The sequence below is a fragment of the Notolepis coatsorum genome (assembly GCF_963971535.1).
Source record: "Notolepis coatsorum genome assembly, chromosome: 1".
Classification (NCBI taxonomy): Eukaryota; Metazoa; Chordata; class Actinopteri; order Aulopiformes; family Paralepididae; genus Notolepis; species Notolepis coatsorum.
The window spans coordinates 322,793,406-322,810,805 of NC_140165.1; the positions used below are offsets into that span (position 1 = coordinate 322,793,406).

At 53.7% G+C, this 17,400-nt stretch overlaps 1 protein-coding gene across 2 annotated transcripts in view; it reads right to left on the bottom strand.

Moving 5' to 3' along the window:
* LOC311234503 (serine/threonine-protein phosphatase 2A 65 kDa regulatory subunit A beta isoform-like) overlaps nt 1-17,400 on the bottom strand; it is a 51,512-nt gene that overhangs the window by 9,192 nt on the left and 24,920 nt on the right. For both annotated transcript variants that reach the window (XM_084321724.1, XM_084321725.1), the window contains 5 exons: nt 15,450-15,623; nt 14,316-14,376; nt 7,371-7,525; nt 6,796-6,938; nt 3,464-3,555 (listed from right to left, as the gene is read on the bottom strand). In XM_084321724.1, the coding sequence (XP_084177850.1) occupies nt 3,464-3,555; nt 6,796-6,938; nt 7,371-7,525; nt 14,316-14,376; nt 15,450-15,623 (625 nt within the window). The remainder of the gene's footprint in view (nt 1-3,463; nt 3,556-6,795; nt 6,939-7,370; nt 7,526-14,315; nt 14,377-15,449; nt 15,624-17,400) is intronic.

Below are 17,400 nucleotides of genomic sequence, written 5' to 3' on the forward strand. Positions count from 1 at the left end.
CTAGAACAATCCTGTGGTCAGATTCCACGACGGTACTCGCCTGGATCAAATCGGACTCATGCAAGTACAAAGTCTTCGTGGGAGTCAGAGTCACCGAGATTCAAGACTTAACCGAAGAGTTAACCGGAGAAACAGAGTGGCGCTACGTTGATACAAAACAGAACCCAGCTGACGTCATCACCCGGGGGATGCCCCTGGATGACCTCACCCGTCGCAATGTCTACAGTGACGGCCCCGCATTCCTAAGACTCCCGGAAGGACAGTGGCCCAAGCCTATCCCGAGGGAAGCAAGTCCAGAGGAGGTGGAAATTAAGAAGTCTGTGTTCTGTGGATTGAGCACCGTAGCCTCCACCGACCCTAACATAAACGATTGCACGTCCATAGAGAGTGCACAACAAAGAACATTCCTGCGGTACCACCCGGAGTGCAAGTCCCCTGCTGATATGTCAGCAGCTAACTACGAGGAAGCAGAATTGCTTCTACTGCAGCGAGCCCAGAGAGACTCGTTCCCCGATGAATTGGCCTGTCTACAGGGAGGAAAGCCCGTCCCATCCGACAGCAGATTAATTCATCTGGCCCCCGAGAGCGACGCTCACACCCTCATCAGAGTGGGTGGTCGCCTACGCAGAGCCCCCAATCTACCGGATGACATTAAATACCCGATCGTATTGAACAGCCGACACAAGGTCACAGAGCTGATTATAAAGAAATACGATGAGGATGTACATCACGCAGGAGCAGAAAGAGTCTTCGCGGAAAGCAGACGTCGTTACTGGATCCTACAAGGAAGAGAGGCGGTACGACGCTTCCAACGAACATGTCTAGACTGCCGCAAGTGGCGCGCGCAGCCCAGCATACCAAGGATGGCTGACCTTCCTCCATGTCGCCTCCGAATCGGTGACAAGCCATTCCACTCAACGGGTATGGACTGCTTTGGCCCGCTGCACATAAAGAAAGGAAGAGGAACCGAGAAGCGGTGGGGTATTGTATTCAAATGCATGACCACCAGAGCGATACACATCGAGCTTCTCCCGACCATGAGCACAGACTCATTCCTTATGGCCTTCCGTAGATTCATATCACGGAAAGGAAGACCGTCTACCCTATTGTCCGATCATGGGACAAACTTTAAAGGCGGCGAAAGAGAGCTGAGAGAGAGCTTCCAAGCTATGGGCCCAGAACTTAAGACCCACCTCGCTCCAGCACAGGTTGATTTCCAATTCAACCCCCCAAACGCACCCCACTTCGGTGGCACTTGGGAACGAGAAGTGCGCTCCATAAAGACAGCCCTGTACGCAGTACTTGGGGCCCAGACTGTGGCGGAAGAAGTCCTAATGACAGTCCTCACGGAGATTGAGGGAGTACTTAACTCGAAGCCCCTCGGATATGTCTCCAGTGATGTGGCGGATATCGACCCAGTTACCCCCAACACACTCCTGATGGGGCGGCTAGATCCCACATTACCACAGACAATGTACCGGCCTGAAGAAGCGAACGGCCGACGAATGTGGAGGTACAGCCAAGTATTAGCCGACAAGTTTTGGAACAGTTTCCTACTGCACTACCTACCGTCTCTACAGACCCGCCAGAAGTGGGTAAAGGAGAGAGACAATTTGACAGAAGGAACAGTCGTCATGATTATTGATCAATCACTGCCCAGAGCTATGTGGCCGGCCGGCCGCGTAAGCAAAGTGATCACCGGTGCCGACGGCAAGGTCCGAGCAGCTGAAGTGCTCGTCCAGGGTCGCACTTACACCCGTCCCGTGGCAAGGCTCATAGAACTGCCTCGACTCCCAGACACAATCGATGATGACCATGACCCTACAACCCTATGACTTTGTGAAGTTGACTGACCCCTACAGCAAACCCTTATGTGTAAATAGACAACGCGATTAATCTGTCTCCGTTTAACTGATTAGGTCTGGGACCTATTCAGGGGGTGGCTGTTGTGAAGGGCCAGATTAAACCGAATATATATATTTATTTATATATATATATTTAATTGTATTTGTATATTCTCTAATATTCCCTGATATCCCTTGTATATTCCTTGTACAATATGCATTGAATATCCATTCTAGCCTACTGAACATCCCATAATAGTCTCCATTCTACCATTGGTCGAGACCTTGGTGCCAGGCTGCCATACCCCTCAGACCCAGTTCAAACGTACCGCTCGACATGTACGAACAAGTCCTAGTTCCGCGTAGGAATTTGGCTACCGCACCACTAATGGGACTATTTGTTCATAGTGCGTATATATACTGCGCTACTAAAGTAGGACTTTCTTTTCAGTCCAGTTTCTTACCCTCCAATAGAGTCACAGACGTAAAGCCTCCCCGCGATGCCACGTGTGGGAGTAAGGCCAAGTTCGCCTACCATCGGTATTGAGACATCGTGTATATTAATATTTGAATAGTCATATTTGGCACTATATCGTCGAGTTGGACTTAGTCTATTAAGCTAATAATAGTCTGTTAATATATAGTGCTTCGTGCGGTGAGAATACTACCGTAGTCAGTACCCCATCGTTTCGGGCAGAGAACTGGCTGCTTACCCAGGGTGGTTGACCCTATGTGAAGCTGCACCCGAGGAGCCCCAGAGCCGACGAGCGAGTGGACCTGTATACCGGATTATTCTACCGACGACAGCCCGCCTTCCCAGGCACGGATTATGCTTTGGATACTTTGATTATTCTATGGATAAAGACCCCCGACACTACCGTGTGTTGGAACCCCCCCCCCCTGGAGAGGACGCAAGTTGAGGAGACGCTCTGCAAGACGAGGTCTCTCCACATCTCTCCCCCGTGGACCGGAGAGAGCCGGCCCACAAAGAGTCCACCTGCTTTCATCTGTGGTCCAAGGATCGCCGGCGCATTGAACGGCACTACAGTGGGTTCTCCTGGGATACCCTTGGCCGGACGAGGCAGCTGGATTCTACCCCCCCCCCCCCTCCTACTCCTGTCGGCTTACAATCGACCGGATTAACCCCCTCTAGTGTATCCAGCCTATAATCATTAAAGTATCATTGCTGTTATTCCTTAACTATTCCAGGTCGTATATTTACCACCTGCGCCTTCAGAGATTGGACATTATCTATTGATATACCGACGAATACTCCTTGCCATAAAAGTGCATACTATTTCAATTCATAAATGTAATTAAGTGATTAAGTGCTTATTCTACACACCATCGCTGTGTAGGAAAATAAAGACCTGTTTCTAATTCGTACATTTGTGTTGGATCCGTTTCATCTACGTGAGAGTGTTCATGATAATATATTTATGCCGTGTACTGGGTGGCCGAATATTAAGTACAAAGGTAGTGGTAGTAAGTATCATATCTAGTAATACAGTCAGGGAATTGTACCCCTCAGTTACACAGAGAATAGAAAACGTCAAGACAGAAGAACAACTCGACTAAAACGTAATGCAGAGAATAGAAAGAGAAGAGAAGCGCTTTACCACTGATGGCCTCTTGGGCAAAATACTTGACATCCATGTCTGTGTCGTTGGCCAACTTCTCCAACACCGGCTTCACCTCCGTCTGCAGGGAGCTGGCACAAGAGGGGGGGGTAGGGTTAGAGAGGGTCTGCAGGGAGCTGGGACAAGAGGGGGGGGGGGTTAGAGAGGGTCTGCAGGGAGCTGGGCACAAGAGGGGGGGGGTTAGAGAGGGTCTGCAGGGAGCTGGCACAAGAGGGGGGGGGGTTAGAGAGGGTCTGCAGGGAGCTGGGCACAAGAGGGGGGGGGGGTTAGAGAGGGTCTGCAGGGAGCTGGGCACAAGAGGGGGGGGGGGTTAGAGAGGGTCTGCAGGGAGCTGGGCACAAGAGGGGGGGGGGGGGTTAGAGAGGGTCTGCAGGGAGCTGGGACAAGAGGGGGGGGGGGGGGGGGTTAGAGAGGGTCTGCAGGGAGCTGGGCACAAGAGGGGGGGGGGGGGGGTTAGAGAGGGTCTGCAGGGAGCTGGGACAAGAGGGGGGGGGGGGGGGTTAGAGAGGGTCTGCAGGGAGCTGGGACAAGAGGGGGGGGGGGGGGTTAGAGAGGGTCTGCAGGGAGCTGGGACAAGAGGGGGGGGGGGCGGGGTTAGAGAGGGGAGCTGGGACAAGAGGGGGGGGGGGGTTAGAGAGGGTCTGCAGGGAGCTGGGACAAGAGGGGGGGGGGGGGGTTAGAGAGGGTCTGCAGGGAGCTGGCACAAGAGGGGGGGGGGGGTTAGAGAGGGTCTGCAGGGAGCTGGGACAAGAGGGGGGGGGGGGTTAGAGAGGGTCTGCAGGGAGCTGGGACAAGAGGGGGGGGGGGGGGGTTAGAGAGGGTCTGCAGGGAGCTGGGACAAGAGGGGGGGGGGGGGGTTAGAGAGGGTCTGCAGGGAGCTGGGACAAGAGGGGGGGGGGGTTAGAGAGGGTCTGCAGGGAGCTGGGACAAGAGGGGGGGGGGGTTAGAGAGGGTGTGCAGGGAGCTGGGACAAGAGGGGGGGGGGGGGGTTAGAGAGGGTCTGCAGGGAGCTGGGCACAAGAGGGGGGGGGGGGGTGTTAGAGAGGGTCTGCAGGGAGCTGGGACAAGAGGGGGGGGGGGGTTAGAGAGGGTCTGCAGGGAGCTGGGACAAGAGAGGGGGGGGGGGGGGGTTAGAGAGGGTCTGCAGGGAGCTGGGACAAGAGGGGGGGGGGGGGGGGGTTAGAGAGGGTCTGCAGGGAGCTGGGACAAGAGGGGGGGGGGGGTTAGAGAGGGTCTGCAGGGAGCTGGGACAAGAGGGGGGGGGGGGGTTAGAGAGGGTCTGCAGGGAGCTGGGACAAGAGAGGGGGGGGGGGGGGGGGTTAGAGAGGGTCTGCAGGGAGCTGGGACAAGAGGGGGGGGGGGTTAGAGAGGGTCTGCAGGGAGCTGGGACAAGAGGGGGGGGGTTAGAGAGGGTCTGCAGGGAGCTGGGACAAGAGGGGGGGGGGGGGGTTAGAGAGGGTCTGCAGGGAGCTGGGACAAGAGGGGGGGGGGGGGGGTTAGAGAGGGTCTGCAGGGAGCTGGGACAAGAGGGGGGGGGGGGGAGGGTTAGAGAGGGTCTGCAGGGAGCTGGGCACAAGAGGGGGGGGGGGTTAGAGAGGGTCTGCAGGGAGCTGGGACAAGAGGGGGGGGGGGGGGTTAGAGAGGGTCTGCAGGGAGCTGGGCACAAGAGGGGGGGGGGGGGGGGTTAGAGAGGGTCTGCAGGGAGCTGGGACAAGGGGGGGGGGGGTTAGAGAGGGTCTGCAGGGAGCTGGGACAAGAGGGGGGGGGGGGGGGTTAGAGAGGGTCTGCAGGGAGCTGGGACAAGAGAGGGGGGAGGGGGGTTAGAGAGGGTCTGCAGGGAGCTGGGACAAGAGGGGGGGGGGGGGGGGTTAGAGAGGGTCTGCAGGGAGCTGGGACAAGAGGGGGGGGGGGGGGGGTTAGAGAGGGTCTGCAGGGAGCTGGGACAAGAGGGGGGGGGGGGGGGGGGTTAGAGAGGGTCTGCAGGGAGCTGGGACAAGAGGGGGGGGGGGGGGTTAGAGAGGGTCTGCAGGGAGCTGGGACAAGAGGGGGGGGGGGGGGGTAGAGAGGGTCTGCAGGGAGCTGGGACAAGAGAGGGGGGGGGGGGGGTTGGAGAGGGTCTGCAGGGAGCTGGGACAAGAGGGGGGGGGGTTAGAGAGGGTCTGCAGGGAGCTGGGACAAGAGGGGGGGGGGGGGGGTTAGAGAGGGGGGTCGTTCACGTCCAGTGCTCGCTGCTTTCCAACCCGTCTAATGGAACGAGGCGGCCTTGTGGTTTACATTATATTTTTATATATATTAAAACTATTTTTTAAATGTATTAAACACATGCTAAACTAGATGAATGCACTCAGTAGACTAGGATCTAACAACATCCCCACGGTCAGGTTCAGGTCACACCGGTTACATATCGATCCCCTCAGTGAGTTATCAAAGACACAGCGTGTTGTTGTGATCGAGTTCTTACTGGGAGACAAGTATATGCGTCAAGTTTGGTGCAAATTGGGCAAAGCTTTCACAAGCAATTCCTTACTTTCCGTTTATTTTAGTTTATCTGAGATCTGATTGGATCTGGTGGTCAGAAGGTTGGGCCTATAAACCTGGTCAATATGTTATGGCCAGGAGGGGGAGGAGCCACATCACGGGTTCTTGTGAGCGTACGACTAAAGGGCCAGGAGGGGGAGGAGCCACATCACAGGGGTCTTGTGAGCGTACGACTAAAGGGGCAGGAGGGGGAGGAGCCACATCACAGGGTCTTGTGAGCGTACGACTAAAGGGTCAGGAGGGGGAGGAGCCACATCACAGGGGTCTTGTGAGCGTACGACTAAAGGGTCAGGAGGGGGAGGAGCCACATCACAGGGGTCTTGTGAGCGTACAACTAAAGGGCCAGGAGGGGGAGGAGCCACATCACAGGGGTCTTGTGAGCGTACGACTAAAGGGCCAGGAGGGGGAGGAGCCACATCACCGGGGTCTTGTGAGCGTACGACTAAAGGGCCAGGAGGGGGAGGAGCCACATCACCGGGGTCTTGTGAGCGTACGACTAAAGGGTCAGGAGGGGGAGGAGCCACATCACAGGGTCTTGTGAGCGTACGACTAAAGGGTCAGGAGGGGGAGGAGCCACATCACAGGGGTCTTGTGAGCGTACGACTAAAGGGTCAGGAGGGGGAGGAGCCACATCACAGGGGTCTTGTGAGCGTACGACTAAAGGGTCAGGAGGGGGAGGAGCCACATCACCGGGGTCTTGTGAGCGTACGACTAAAGGGCCAGGAGGGGGAGGAGCCACTCATATGGACTTGAAGACCGACGAGAGGACATACTTGCTATCAAGGACGGGTCCGATCTTCTGCAGGGACTTGGCCACGTTGAAGCGGACGTTGGCCACCTGGTCGTTAGACATCTTGAGGACCACTGGCAGCATCTGTTTGGTGGTGATGTCCTGACCACACGCCTCGGAGAGAGACTGAGAGAGGGAAGAGCATGTCAGGACCACAGGTGGTGTTAGGTAACCCTAACCCATCTGTTTGGTGGTGATGTACTGCCCACAGGCCTCGGAGAGAGACTGAGACACAGGTGGTCATCAGTAGTGGAAGACGGAAAACACAGGACAGACCATTAACTCGTCTAGACGAGACAGCGGTAGATCGATGACCGTGAAATTACATCTCCTGACAATGGTAGACCAAGGTTTAAGTTTAAACTTAAGTCTAACTTCAATTCAGTGGGATCATATCATGATGAAATCATCACATCGCGATTTCGTGATACACAATTCTATATTCTATAACAAGCAGCACATATTAACTCAAATCTCTCAGAAAACAACACATTTAATTTGTAACGCACCCTACCTTCCTGAGAATCTCAGAGTGCTACGTGGTTAAACAGAACTCACGTTGATGCAGAAGAGGGTGGTCATGCGGTGCAGGTAGTTGGGGTCGTTGGCCATGCCCAGCACCTTGGGCACGATGGTGTTCTGCGCCCACTCCGCCCCGAACTTCTCCACCAGCTTCATCAGGTTGCAGGTGGCGGCCTCTCGGATGGCGTACACTGAGAAAACAACCGTCACTGCATTAGGAACAGAGATGGAACCTGAACAATCTAAATTGGAAGTTAAAATACTGTAAAGTACAACACTATAAAAAGTAAAGCAGCGTTCATAAAACAGTGTAAAGTAAGGGCGGCTACGTGGCGTAGTGGGCAAGGTGCTCGCCACGAATGCAGAGACACTGGGCTCGCCTGTTCGAGCCCAGCGCTCCACATTTGCTTTCAGTTTAGCTGGTCGTCCGTACTAATACACATTGGCCGTATTAGGGGGTGGGAAACTGATGGGTGGGGATCGGGCGTTGTGGACAGCGACTCCTACAGGTCGGTTGGTGCGCCTGCGCAGTAGAATCAGGAAGTGTCGGGGGCAGCGTGAGCCTCCCACGCGTTACTCCTCGCCACTGAGAGATCGAGCTGCGCAGGTGAAAAGATGCGACTGCTGTTACCTCAAGTACCGGAGGGGACTTGTGCTATGTATGACTTAGTCCACATTGCAGCCGGCTTGTGGGAGGCAAGAAACAGCGTTCGTGACAGGGGAGGGTTGAATTGGATGATACGAAATTGGGATGGGAGAAAATATGGAAAATGGGAGAAAAAGTGGATAAAAAAAAACAAACAGTGTAAAGTAAAACAGTGTAAAGTAAAGCAGTGTAAAGTAAAGCAGTGTATCTCCCTGTCTCCGGCTGTCCCTGAGCAATGACCGGAGTGTTGAATGTCCCGTGATTAAGACGGGGAGGTCGCGACCCTCTCTGCGCCGCCCCCTATCTCCCTGTCTCCGGCTGTCCCTGAGCAATGACCGGAGTGTTGAATGTCCCGTGACTAAGACGGGGAGGACACGACCCTCTCTGCGCCGCCCCTGTGCCTCAAATAGATTCGCTATCAGCTCTATCTTCAATCTTTCAAAATGTTCAGTTGCTATCGCTATCAGCTCTATCTTCAATCTTTCAAAATGTTCAGTTGCTATCGCTATCAGCTCTATCTTTAATCTTTCAAAATGTTCAGTTGCTATCGCTATCAGCTCTATCTTTAATCTTTCAAAATGTTCAGTTGCTATTGCATGCACTCATCTGTGTTTCACTACACACGAGTGCATGCTTACCTACTGTCCGTCCGCAACACTACTATCACCGACATCTAAGAAGGGAGATCCCCCCTTGAATGGCCCTTCTAAGGTTTCTCTCCTCCACACTGCCTGTGGTGCATTTTCCCCTATTGTTAGGTTTTAGTGAGTTTTTCCTTACCTTCGCGTGGGGTATGTCTGGGAGTGTTTGCATTCTTTCATTTATTTGCATTTATTTTAAATTTGTTGGACCTTATGGTGTCCTTGTTCTGTTCGTGATTTATTGTTATGTTTTCTTCTTGACTTGTTTAAAGAAGACCTGTACGGCCCATGGGGACATTAACGTGTGTTGTTGGGCCTTATAAATCAATTTGATTTGATTTAAAGTAAAGCAGTGTAAAGTAAAACATGAGGCATTGTTAACGGTATCTAGCCGGCTAGCTACTGATAGCTCCTGATATCAACAAATGCTCCAGCATGATGAGTAATGCATGATAGCTCACGTTAGCTCACTGTTCAAAACGAAATGTCCCATTAAACTACATAGTTAACTGAGGCGTTGTCTTAACGTTATCTAGCCGGCTAGCAGTAGCTACAGATAGCTCCTGATATCAATGTCTTATAACATTGATTCGATGCGTATTCGAGCTGAGGGCATGAAGGTGATCAATAGGGTCCAGCTGCAGCGCCGGAGAATCCTGGCCGTAGCTGGAGGCTACTCGAGTACACACAGACAGTGGAGCTGTTTGCAGATAGCGAGCATTTTGACTTGTTGCGTGGTGGCGATGTCTCGCAGATAATACAACTACAAGTATGATTATATAATATATATTTTTATAAAAAAATTATAAAAATAAAAATGTCTACCAAAACGATCGATATCGATATCGGCCGATATGGCTCAAGACGATCGGTGATCGGTGGCAAAAAACGTGATTGGGGCATCCCTAATAGTGTTTCAGTTAGATGGCACACACGGGGGATCACATCACATGAAGTGTGGTGGTGAGTGAGGGGGGGGGGGTCTCTGCAGTGCTGTCCTCCATCGTTGTAGTGCTTATGTAAGGGTTAGGGTTAGTGAGGAGGGGGGGGGGGGGTCCCTGCAGTGCTGTCCTCCATCATTGTAGTGCTTATGTAAGGGTTAGGGTTAGTGAGGAGGGGGGGGTCCCTGCAGTGCTGTCCTCCATCATTGTAGTGCTTATGTAAGGGTTAGGGTTAGTGAGGAGGGGGGGGGGTCTCTGCAGTGCTGTCCTCCATCATTGTAGTGCTTATGTAAGGGTTAGGGTTAGTGAGGAGGGGGGGGGGGGTCCCTGCAGTGCTTATGTAAGGGTTAGGGTTAGTGAGGAGGGGGGGGGCAGCACAGCCCCCATCGCAGCCACAGTCAAACACACAGGGAACATTCCAATGACGCAACTCCTGCCCTTTGTCCTGGATACCGAGTGTGTGACGTCCAAGTGTTTCTAAAACTCCATGTGGACAAAACACCATATGGCAAGATATGCTATAAAATAGATCTCACCCTGCAATCACTGACCTCAAACCAGTGTAGCCTCAGTTCCCCTAATGGCTCTGTAGGCTGGGAGCGGAGTGGAACTGGGCTGAGATCAGGCTCAACTATGTTAGACTAGTCTAATCTAATAGTGTGAGGAAATACATCTGGACAGAAGACACAGGAACCCCGTCTCAGATCAACTGAGTGTTTCTATGTTGCCCTTTCCTCTAGTGGCAGAGGAGAGGAGGAGAGGAGAGAGGAGAAGAGAGGAGGAGAGGAGGAGAGAGGAGAAGAGAGGAGAAGAGAGAGGAGAGAGGAGGAGCAGAGAGGAGAGGAGCAGAGAGGAGAGGAGAGAGGAGCAGAGAGGAGGAGCAGAGAGGAGAGGAGCAGAGAGGAGAGGAGCAGAGAGGAGAGGAGCAGAGGGGAGCAGAGAGGAGAAGAGAGGAGAAGAGAGGAGAGGAGCAGAGAGGAGAGGAGGAGAGAGAGGAGAGGAGAGAGGAGCAGAGAGGAGGAGCAGAGGAGAGGAGCAGAGAGGAGAGGAGCAGAGAGGAGAGGAGCAGAGAGGAGAGGAGGAGAGGAGAAGAGAGGAGGAGAGGAGAAGAGAGGAGCAGAGAGGAAAGGAGCAGAGAGGAGAAGAGCAGAGAGGACAGGAGCAGAGAGGAGAAGAGCAGAGAGGAGCAGAGAGGAGAGGAGGAGCAGAGAGGAGAGAAGAGGAGCAGAGAGGAGAGGAGCAGAGAGGAGAAGAGAGGAGAGGAGCAGAGAGGAGAAGAGCAGAGAGGAGCAGAGAGGAGAGGAGCAGAGCAGAGAGGAGCAGAGAGGAGGGGAGCAGAGGAAAGGAGGAGAGGAGGGGAGCAGAGAGGAAAGGAGGAGAGGAGCAGAGAGGAGAGGAGCAGAGATGAGGAGCAGAGAGGAAAGGAGGAGAGAGGAGCAGAGAGGAGAGGAGCAGAGAGGAGGAGAGAGGAGGCAAGATGAGCAGAGAGGAGAGGAGCAGAGAGGAGAGGAGCAGAGAGGAGAGAGGAGGAGAGGAGCAGAGAGGAAAGGAGGCGAGGAGAGGAGCTGAGAGGAGCAGAGAGGAAAGGAGAGGAGAGGAGCAGAGAGGAGAGGAGCTGAGAGGAGCAGAGAGGAGCTGAGAGAGGAGCAGAGGAGAGTAGAGGAGAAGAGAGGAGCAGAGAGGCGAGGGGGGGAGGAGAGGAGCAGAGAGGAGAAGAGAGGAGCAGAGGAGAGGAGCAGAGAGGAGAGGCAAAGAGGAGAGGAGCAGAGAGGAGAGGAGAAGAGGAGCAGAGAGGAGAGGAGAGAAGAAGAGCAGAGAAGCAGCGGAGAGGAGCAGAGAGGAGAGGAAGGAGCGGAGAGGGAGGAGCAGAGAGGAGAGGAGAAGAGAGGAGCAGAGAGGAGAGAGGAGAGGAGCAGAGAGGAGAGAAGCAGATATGAGAGGAGAAGAGGAAAGGAGGAGAGGAGAAGACAGGAGCAGAGATGAAAGGAGGAGGAGAAGAGAGGAGCAGAGGAGAGGAGCAGAGAGGAGAGAAGCAGAGAGGAGAGGAGAAGAGGAAAGGAGGAGGAGAAGAGAGGAGCAGAGATGAAAGGAGGAGGAGAAGAGAGGAGCAGAGAGGAGAGGAGCAGAGAGGAGAGGAGAAGAGAGGAGAGGAGAAGAGGAGCAGAGAGGAGAGGAGCAGAGAGGAGAGGAGGGGAGAGGAGCAGAGAGGAGAGGAGCAGAGAGGAGAGGAGCAGAGAGGAGAGGAGAAGCAGAGAGGAGAGGAGCAGAGAGGAGCAGAGAGGAGAGGAGCAGAGAGGAGTGGAGCAGAGAGGAGAGGAGCAGAGAGGAGAGGAGAAGAGAGGAGAGAAGCAGAGGAGAGGAGCAGAGAGGAGAGGAGCAGAGAGGAGAGGAGTGTAGCAGAGAGGAGCAGAGAGGAGAGGAGCTGAGAGGAGAGAAGAGGAGCAGAGAGGAGAGGAGCAGAGAGGAGAGGAGCAGAGAGGAGAGGAGTGTAGCAGAGAGGAGCAGAGAGGAGAGGAGCTGAGAGGAGAGAAGAGGAGCAGAGAGGAGAGGAGCAGAGAGGAGAGGAGCAGAGAGGAGAGGAGTGTAGCAGAGAGGAGCAGAGAGGAGAGGAGCTGAGAGGAGCAGAGAGGAGCAGAGCAGAGGAGAGGAGAGGAGAAGAGCAGATAGGAGAAGAGGAGAGGAGCAGAGAGGAGAGAAGAAGAGCAGAGAGGAGAGGAGAAGAGAGGAGCAGAGAGGAGCAGAGAGGAGAGAAGAGGAGCAGAGAGGAGAGGAGCGGAGAGGAGCAGAGAGGAGAGGAGCAGAGGAGAGGAGAAGAGAGGAAATGAGCAGAGAGGAGAGAAGAGGAGGAGAGAAGAGGAGCAGAGAGGAGAGGAGCGGAGAGGAGCAGAGAGGAGCAGAGAGGAGAGGAGCAGAGGAGAGAAGCAGAGAGGAGAGGAGCAGAGAGGAGCAGAGAGGAGAGGAGCAGAGAGGAGAGGAGCAGAGAGGAGAGGAGCAGAGGAGAGAAGCAGAGAGAAGCAGAGAGGAGAGGAGCAGAGAGGAGCAGAGAGGAGAGGAGCAGAGAGGAGGAGCAGAGAGGAGAGGTGCAGAGAGGAGAGGAGCAGAGGAGAGGAGAGGAGAAGAGCAGATAGGAGAAGAGAGGAGCAGAGGAGAGGAGCAGAGAGGAGAGAAGAAGAGCAGAGAGGAGAGGAGCGGAGCAGAGGAGAGAAGCAGAGAGGAGGAGCAGAGGAGAGGAGAAGAGAGGAAAGGAGCAGAGAGGAGAGAAGAGGAGCAGAGAGGAGAGGAGCGGAGCAGAGAGGAGAGGAGCGGAGAGGAGCAGAGAGGAGAGGAGCAGAGAGGAGAGGAGCAGAGAGGAGAGGAGCAGAGAGGAGAGGAGCAGAGAGGAGAGTAGAGGAGCAGAGAGGAGAGGAGCAGAGAGGAGAGGAGCAGAGAGGAGAGGAGCAGAGAGGAGAGGAGCAGAGAGGAGAGGAGCAGAGAGGAGAGTAGAGGAGCAGAGGAGAGGAGCAGAGAGGAGAGGAGCAGAGAGGAGAGGAGTGTAGCAGAGAGGAGCAGAGAGGAGAGGAGCTGAGAGGAGCAGAGAGGAGCAGAGCAGAGGAGAGGAGAAGAGCAGATAGGAGAAGAGGAGAGGAGCAGAGAGGAGCAGAGAGGAGAGGAGCAGAGAGGAGAGAAGAAGAGCAGAGAGGAGAGGAGAAGAGAGGAGCAGAGAGGAGCAGAGAGGAGAGAAGAGGAGCAGAGAGGAGAGGAGCGGAGAGGAGCAGAGAGGAGAGAAGCAGAGGAGAGGAGCAGAGGAGAGGAGAAGAGAGGAAATGAGCAGAGAGGAGAGAAGAGGAGGAGAGAAGAGGAGCAGAGAGGAGAGGAGCGGAGCGGAGCAGAGAGGAGAGGAGCAGAGAGGAGAGGAGCAGAGAGGAGAGGAGCAGAGGAGAGAAGCAGAGAGGAGAGGAGCAGAGAGGAGAGGAGCAGAGAGGAGAGGAGCAGAGAGGAGAGGAGCAGAGGAGAGGAGCAGAGAGAAGCAGAGAAGAGAGGAGCAGAGAGGAGAGGAGCAGAGAGGAGCAGAGAGGAGAGGTGCAGAGAGGAGAGGAGCAGAGGAGAGGAGAAGAGCAGATAGGAGAAGAGAGGAGCAGAGGAGAGGAGCAGAGAGGAGAGGAGCGGAGCAGAGAGGAGAGAAGCAGAGAGGAGGAGCAGAGGAGAGGAGAAGAGAGGAAAGGAGCAGAGAGGAGAGAAGAGGAGCAGAGAGGAGAGGAGCAGAGAGGAGAGGAGCGGAGCAGAGAGGAGAGGAGCGGAGAGGAGCAGAGAGGAGAGGAGCAGAGAGGAGAGGAGCAGAGAGGAGAGGAGCAGAGGAGAGAAGCAGAGGAGAGAAGCAGAGAGAAGCAGAGAGGAGAGGAGCAAGAGGAGAGGAGCAGAGAGGAGGAGCAGAGAGGAGAGGTGCAGAGAGGAGAGGTGCAGAGAGGAGAGGAGAGAGGAGAGGAGCAGAGAGGAGAGGAGCAGAGAGGAGAGTAGAGGAGCAGAGAGGAGAGGAGCAGAGAGGAGAGGAGCAGAGAGGAGAGAAGAAGAGCAGAGAGGAGAGGAGCAGAGAGGAGAGGAGCAGAGAGGAGCAGAGAGGAGAGGAGAGGAGCAGAGAGGAGAGGAGCAGAGAGGAGAGGAGCAGAGAGGAGAGAGGCCCTAAGGGAGGAGACAGAGGGGAGACAGAGGGGGGGGAGAGGCCCTAAGGGGGGAGACAGAGCTAAGGGAGGAGACAGAGTTAGGGTTAGGGCCTCACCGTGGTCGATGAGCCAGGCCATACAGAGTGTGTTCAGCTTCTCATCAAAGAACTCCACTCCCTGAGAACAGAGAGACATTTCATCGCAGGTCAATTAAGAACAAATTCTTATTTACAATGACGGCCTAGCGAGAGGTCAAGAGGTCACCAGCTGACAGTGCTGAGAGAGCATCCACACACGACCTCTACATGACCCTCTACACTGTGTGACCTCCACATGACCCTGTGACCTCCACATGACCCTCTACACTGTGTGACCTCCACATGACCCTGTGACCTCCACCTGACCCTGTGACCTCCACATGACCCTCTACACTGTGTGACCTCCACATGACCCTGTGACCTCCACATGACACTCTTCACTGTGTGACCTCCACATGACCCTGTGACCTCCACATGACCCTCTACACTGTGTGACCTCCACATGACCCTGTGACCTCCACATGACCCTCTTCACTGTGTGACCTCCACATGACCCTCTTCACTGTGTGACCTCCACATGACCCTCTACACTGTGTGACCTCCACATGACCCTCTTCACTGTGTGACCTCCACATGACCCTGTGACCTCCACATGACCCTCTACACTGTGTGACCTCCACATGCCCCTCTTCACTGCGTGACCTCCACATGACCCTGTGACCTCCACATGACCCTCTACACTGTGTGACCTCCACACGACCCTGTGACCTCCACATGACCCTCTTCACTGTGTGACCTCCACATGACCCTCTACACTGTGTGACCTCCACATGACCCTCTACACTGTGTGACCTCCACATGACCCTCTTCACTGTGTGACCTCCACATGACCCTCTTCACTGTGTGACCTCCACATGACCCTCTTCACTGTGTGACCTCCACATGACCCTCTTCACTGTGTGACCTCCACATGACCCTGTGACCTCCACATGACCCTCTACACTGTGTGACCTCCACATGACCCTCTTCACTGTGTGACCTCCACATGACCCTCTACACTGTGTGACCTCCACATGACCCTCTTCACTGTGTGACCTCCACATGACCCTCTTCACTGTGTGACCTCCACATGACCCTGTGACCTCCACATGACCCTGTGACCTCCACATGACCCTCTTCACTGTGACCTGGGTCAGGGTCAGGGTCACTCACCAGCTGGCCTGCCAACAGGGGCATGTACTCGATGATGGCGAGGCGGACCCTCCACTTGGCGTCCTCCGCCAGCTCCACGATGGCGGGCAGCAGCGACTGGGACAGCTGGCGGATGCCGATCACCTCGTTCACACAGTCCAGGTTGGAGATGATGTTGAGCCGGACCTCTGGGCACTGAGGGAGAAGCAGAAAAGCTTATAAACATACTTATATTGAAGACGGTATTAACACAACAATGTATGAATGAAAAAAATATAACGTTCCCACATCCGGAACGATAGATAATCGATGTTGAATGGGCCATAGTAATGTCAATATAGCAATACAATTTAAAAAGTTATAGCCCTGCAAAGAAGGTGAACATCTCCCTAGGCTTACAGTGCTGGCAGAGAGTGGGATAAGATGGGCACAATGCCCGGCACCCAATGTGTTAAACCACTATTCTGCCTAGAGCCAGGACTCGACAGTCCCAGTCCGTGTTTCACTCCAGCTGGAAGGGAGGGGCTGAGCCAGATACCCCCTCCTCACAGTTTAGAAGCTACGCCAGCTCTTCAGCCAGCGGTCTACAGCCTGTGATAAGTCTTCAGCCAGCGGTCTACAGCCTGTGATAAGTCTTCAGCCAGCGGTCTACAGCCTGTGATAAGTCTTCAGCCAGCGGTCTACAGCCTGTGATAAGTCTTCAGCCAGCGGTCTACAGCCTGTGATAAGTCTTCAGCCAGCGGTCTACAGCCTGTGATAAGTCTTCAGCCAGCGGTCTACAGCCTGTGATAAGTCTTCAGCCAGCGGTCTACAGCCTGTGATAAGTCTTCAGCCAGCGGTCTACAGCCCGTGATAAGTCTTCAGCCAGCGGTCTACAGCCTGTGATAAGTCTTCAGCCAGCGGTCTACAGCCCGTGATAAGTCTTCAGCCAGCGGTCTACAGCCTGTGATAAGTCTTCAGCCAGCGGTCTACAGCCTGTGATAAGTCTTCAGCCAGCGGTCTACAGCCTGTGATAAGTCTTCAGGTCTACAGCCTGTGATAAGTCTTCAGCCAGCGGTCTACAGCCTGTGATAAGTCTTCAGGTCTACAGCCTGTGATAAGTCTTCAGCCAGCGGTCTACAGCCTGTGATAAGTCTTCAGGTCTACAGCCTGTGATAAGTCTTCAGCCAGCGGTCTACAGCCTGTGATAACTCCTCTTGAGAGTCACGCTGTTTCTATGTAAACTCCGCGAGCAACTGGTCCAATAAATGCGTCCAACCCGATTGACATCCTCGCCGTTCCTGTACGCCCATGCGTCGCGGTAAAAAACCTTAACTAACATAGCTACTAACGTTAGCTGCTAACGCTAACTAACCTAACCCTGGAAATAGTTTCAATAGTGCGGAAAGGGGGGGGGGGGGGGACTCTCTGTACGTTCAATGATTTGAAGTAGCGTTACACTATAAAAACTGGATAGTTGATAATAAATATTTCACTTCATTAGCAAAAATATAGTAAAATCATTAAGTCTGCTATAAGCTATTCTCCCTCTCTTATGTGTGAGTATACATTTACTATAGGCTACTCTTTTTGTTTACATGGATTAGGCTGATTCCTGAGCCTATTTTATTCGAAAGGAAGATATTGATTTAAATATGTATACAGCCTATATATTAACACTTTGAGTACCAAGTTCAAGTTCAAGTTCTTTAATAGTTGTCATACAGAAGTACAGAATACTTTCATACAAAATGCTTCTTACTGTTACGCTCCAGAGACTGTGCTAGACAAGATAGTATCAAATAACATAATATAGCATGTAATTTAGAAGAAGAAGAATGAGGTCACAGTGTTCGGTATAGACATATGTACAATGTTCTGAGTTACCATATAATATACAATACTATGCAGTGTACTAATGTACAGTACTATCTAGTGCAAAGCAGAAATGGGATGAGGTACAATTTTAGGTACAATTTACAGTAAGGTGTAC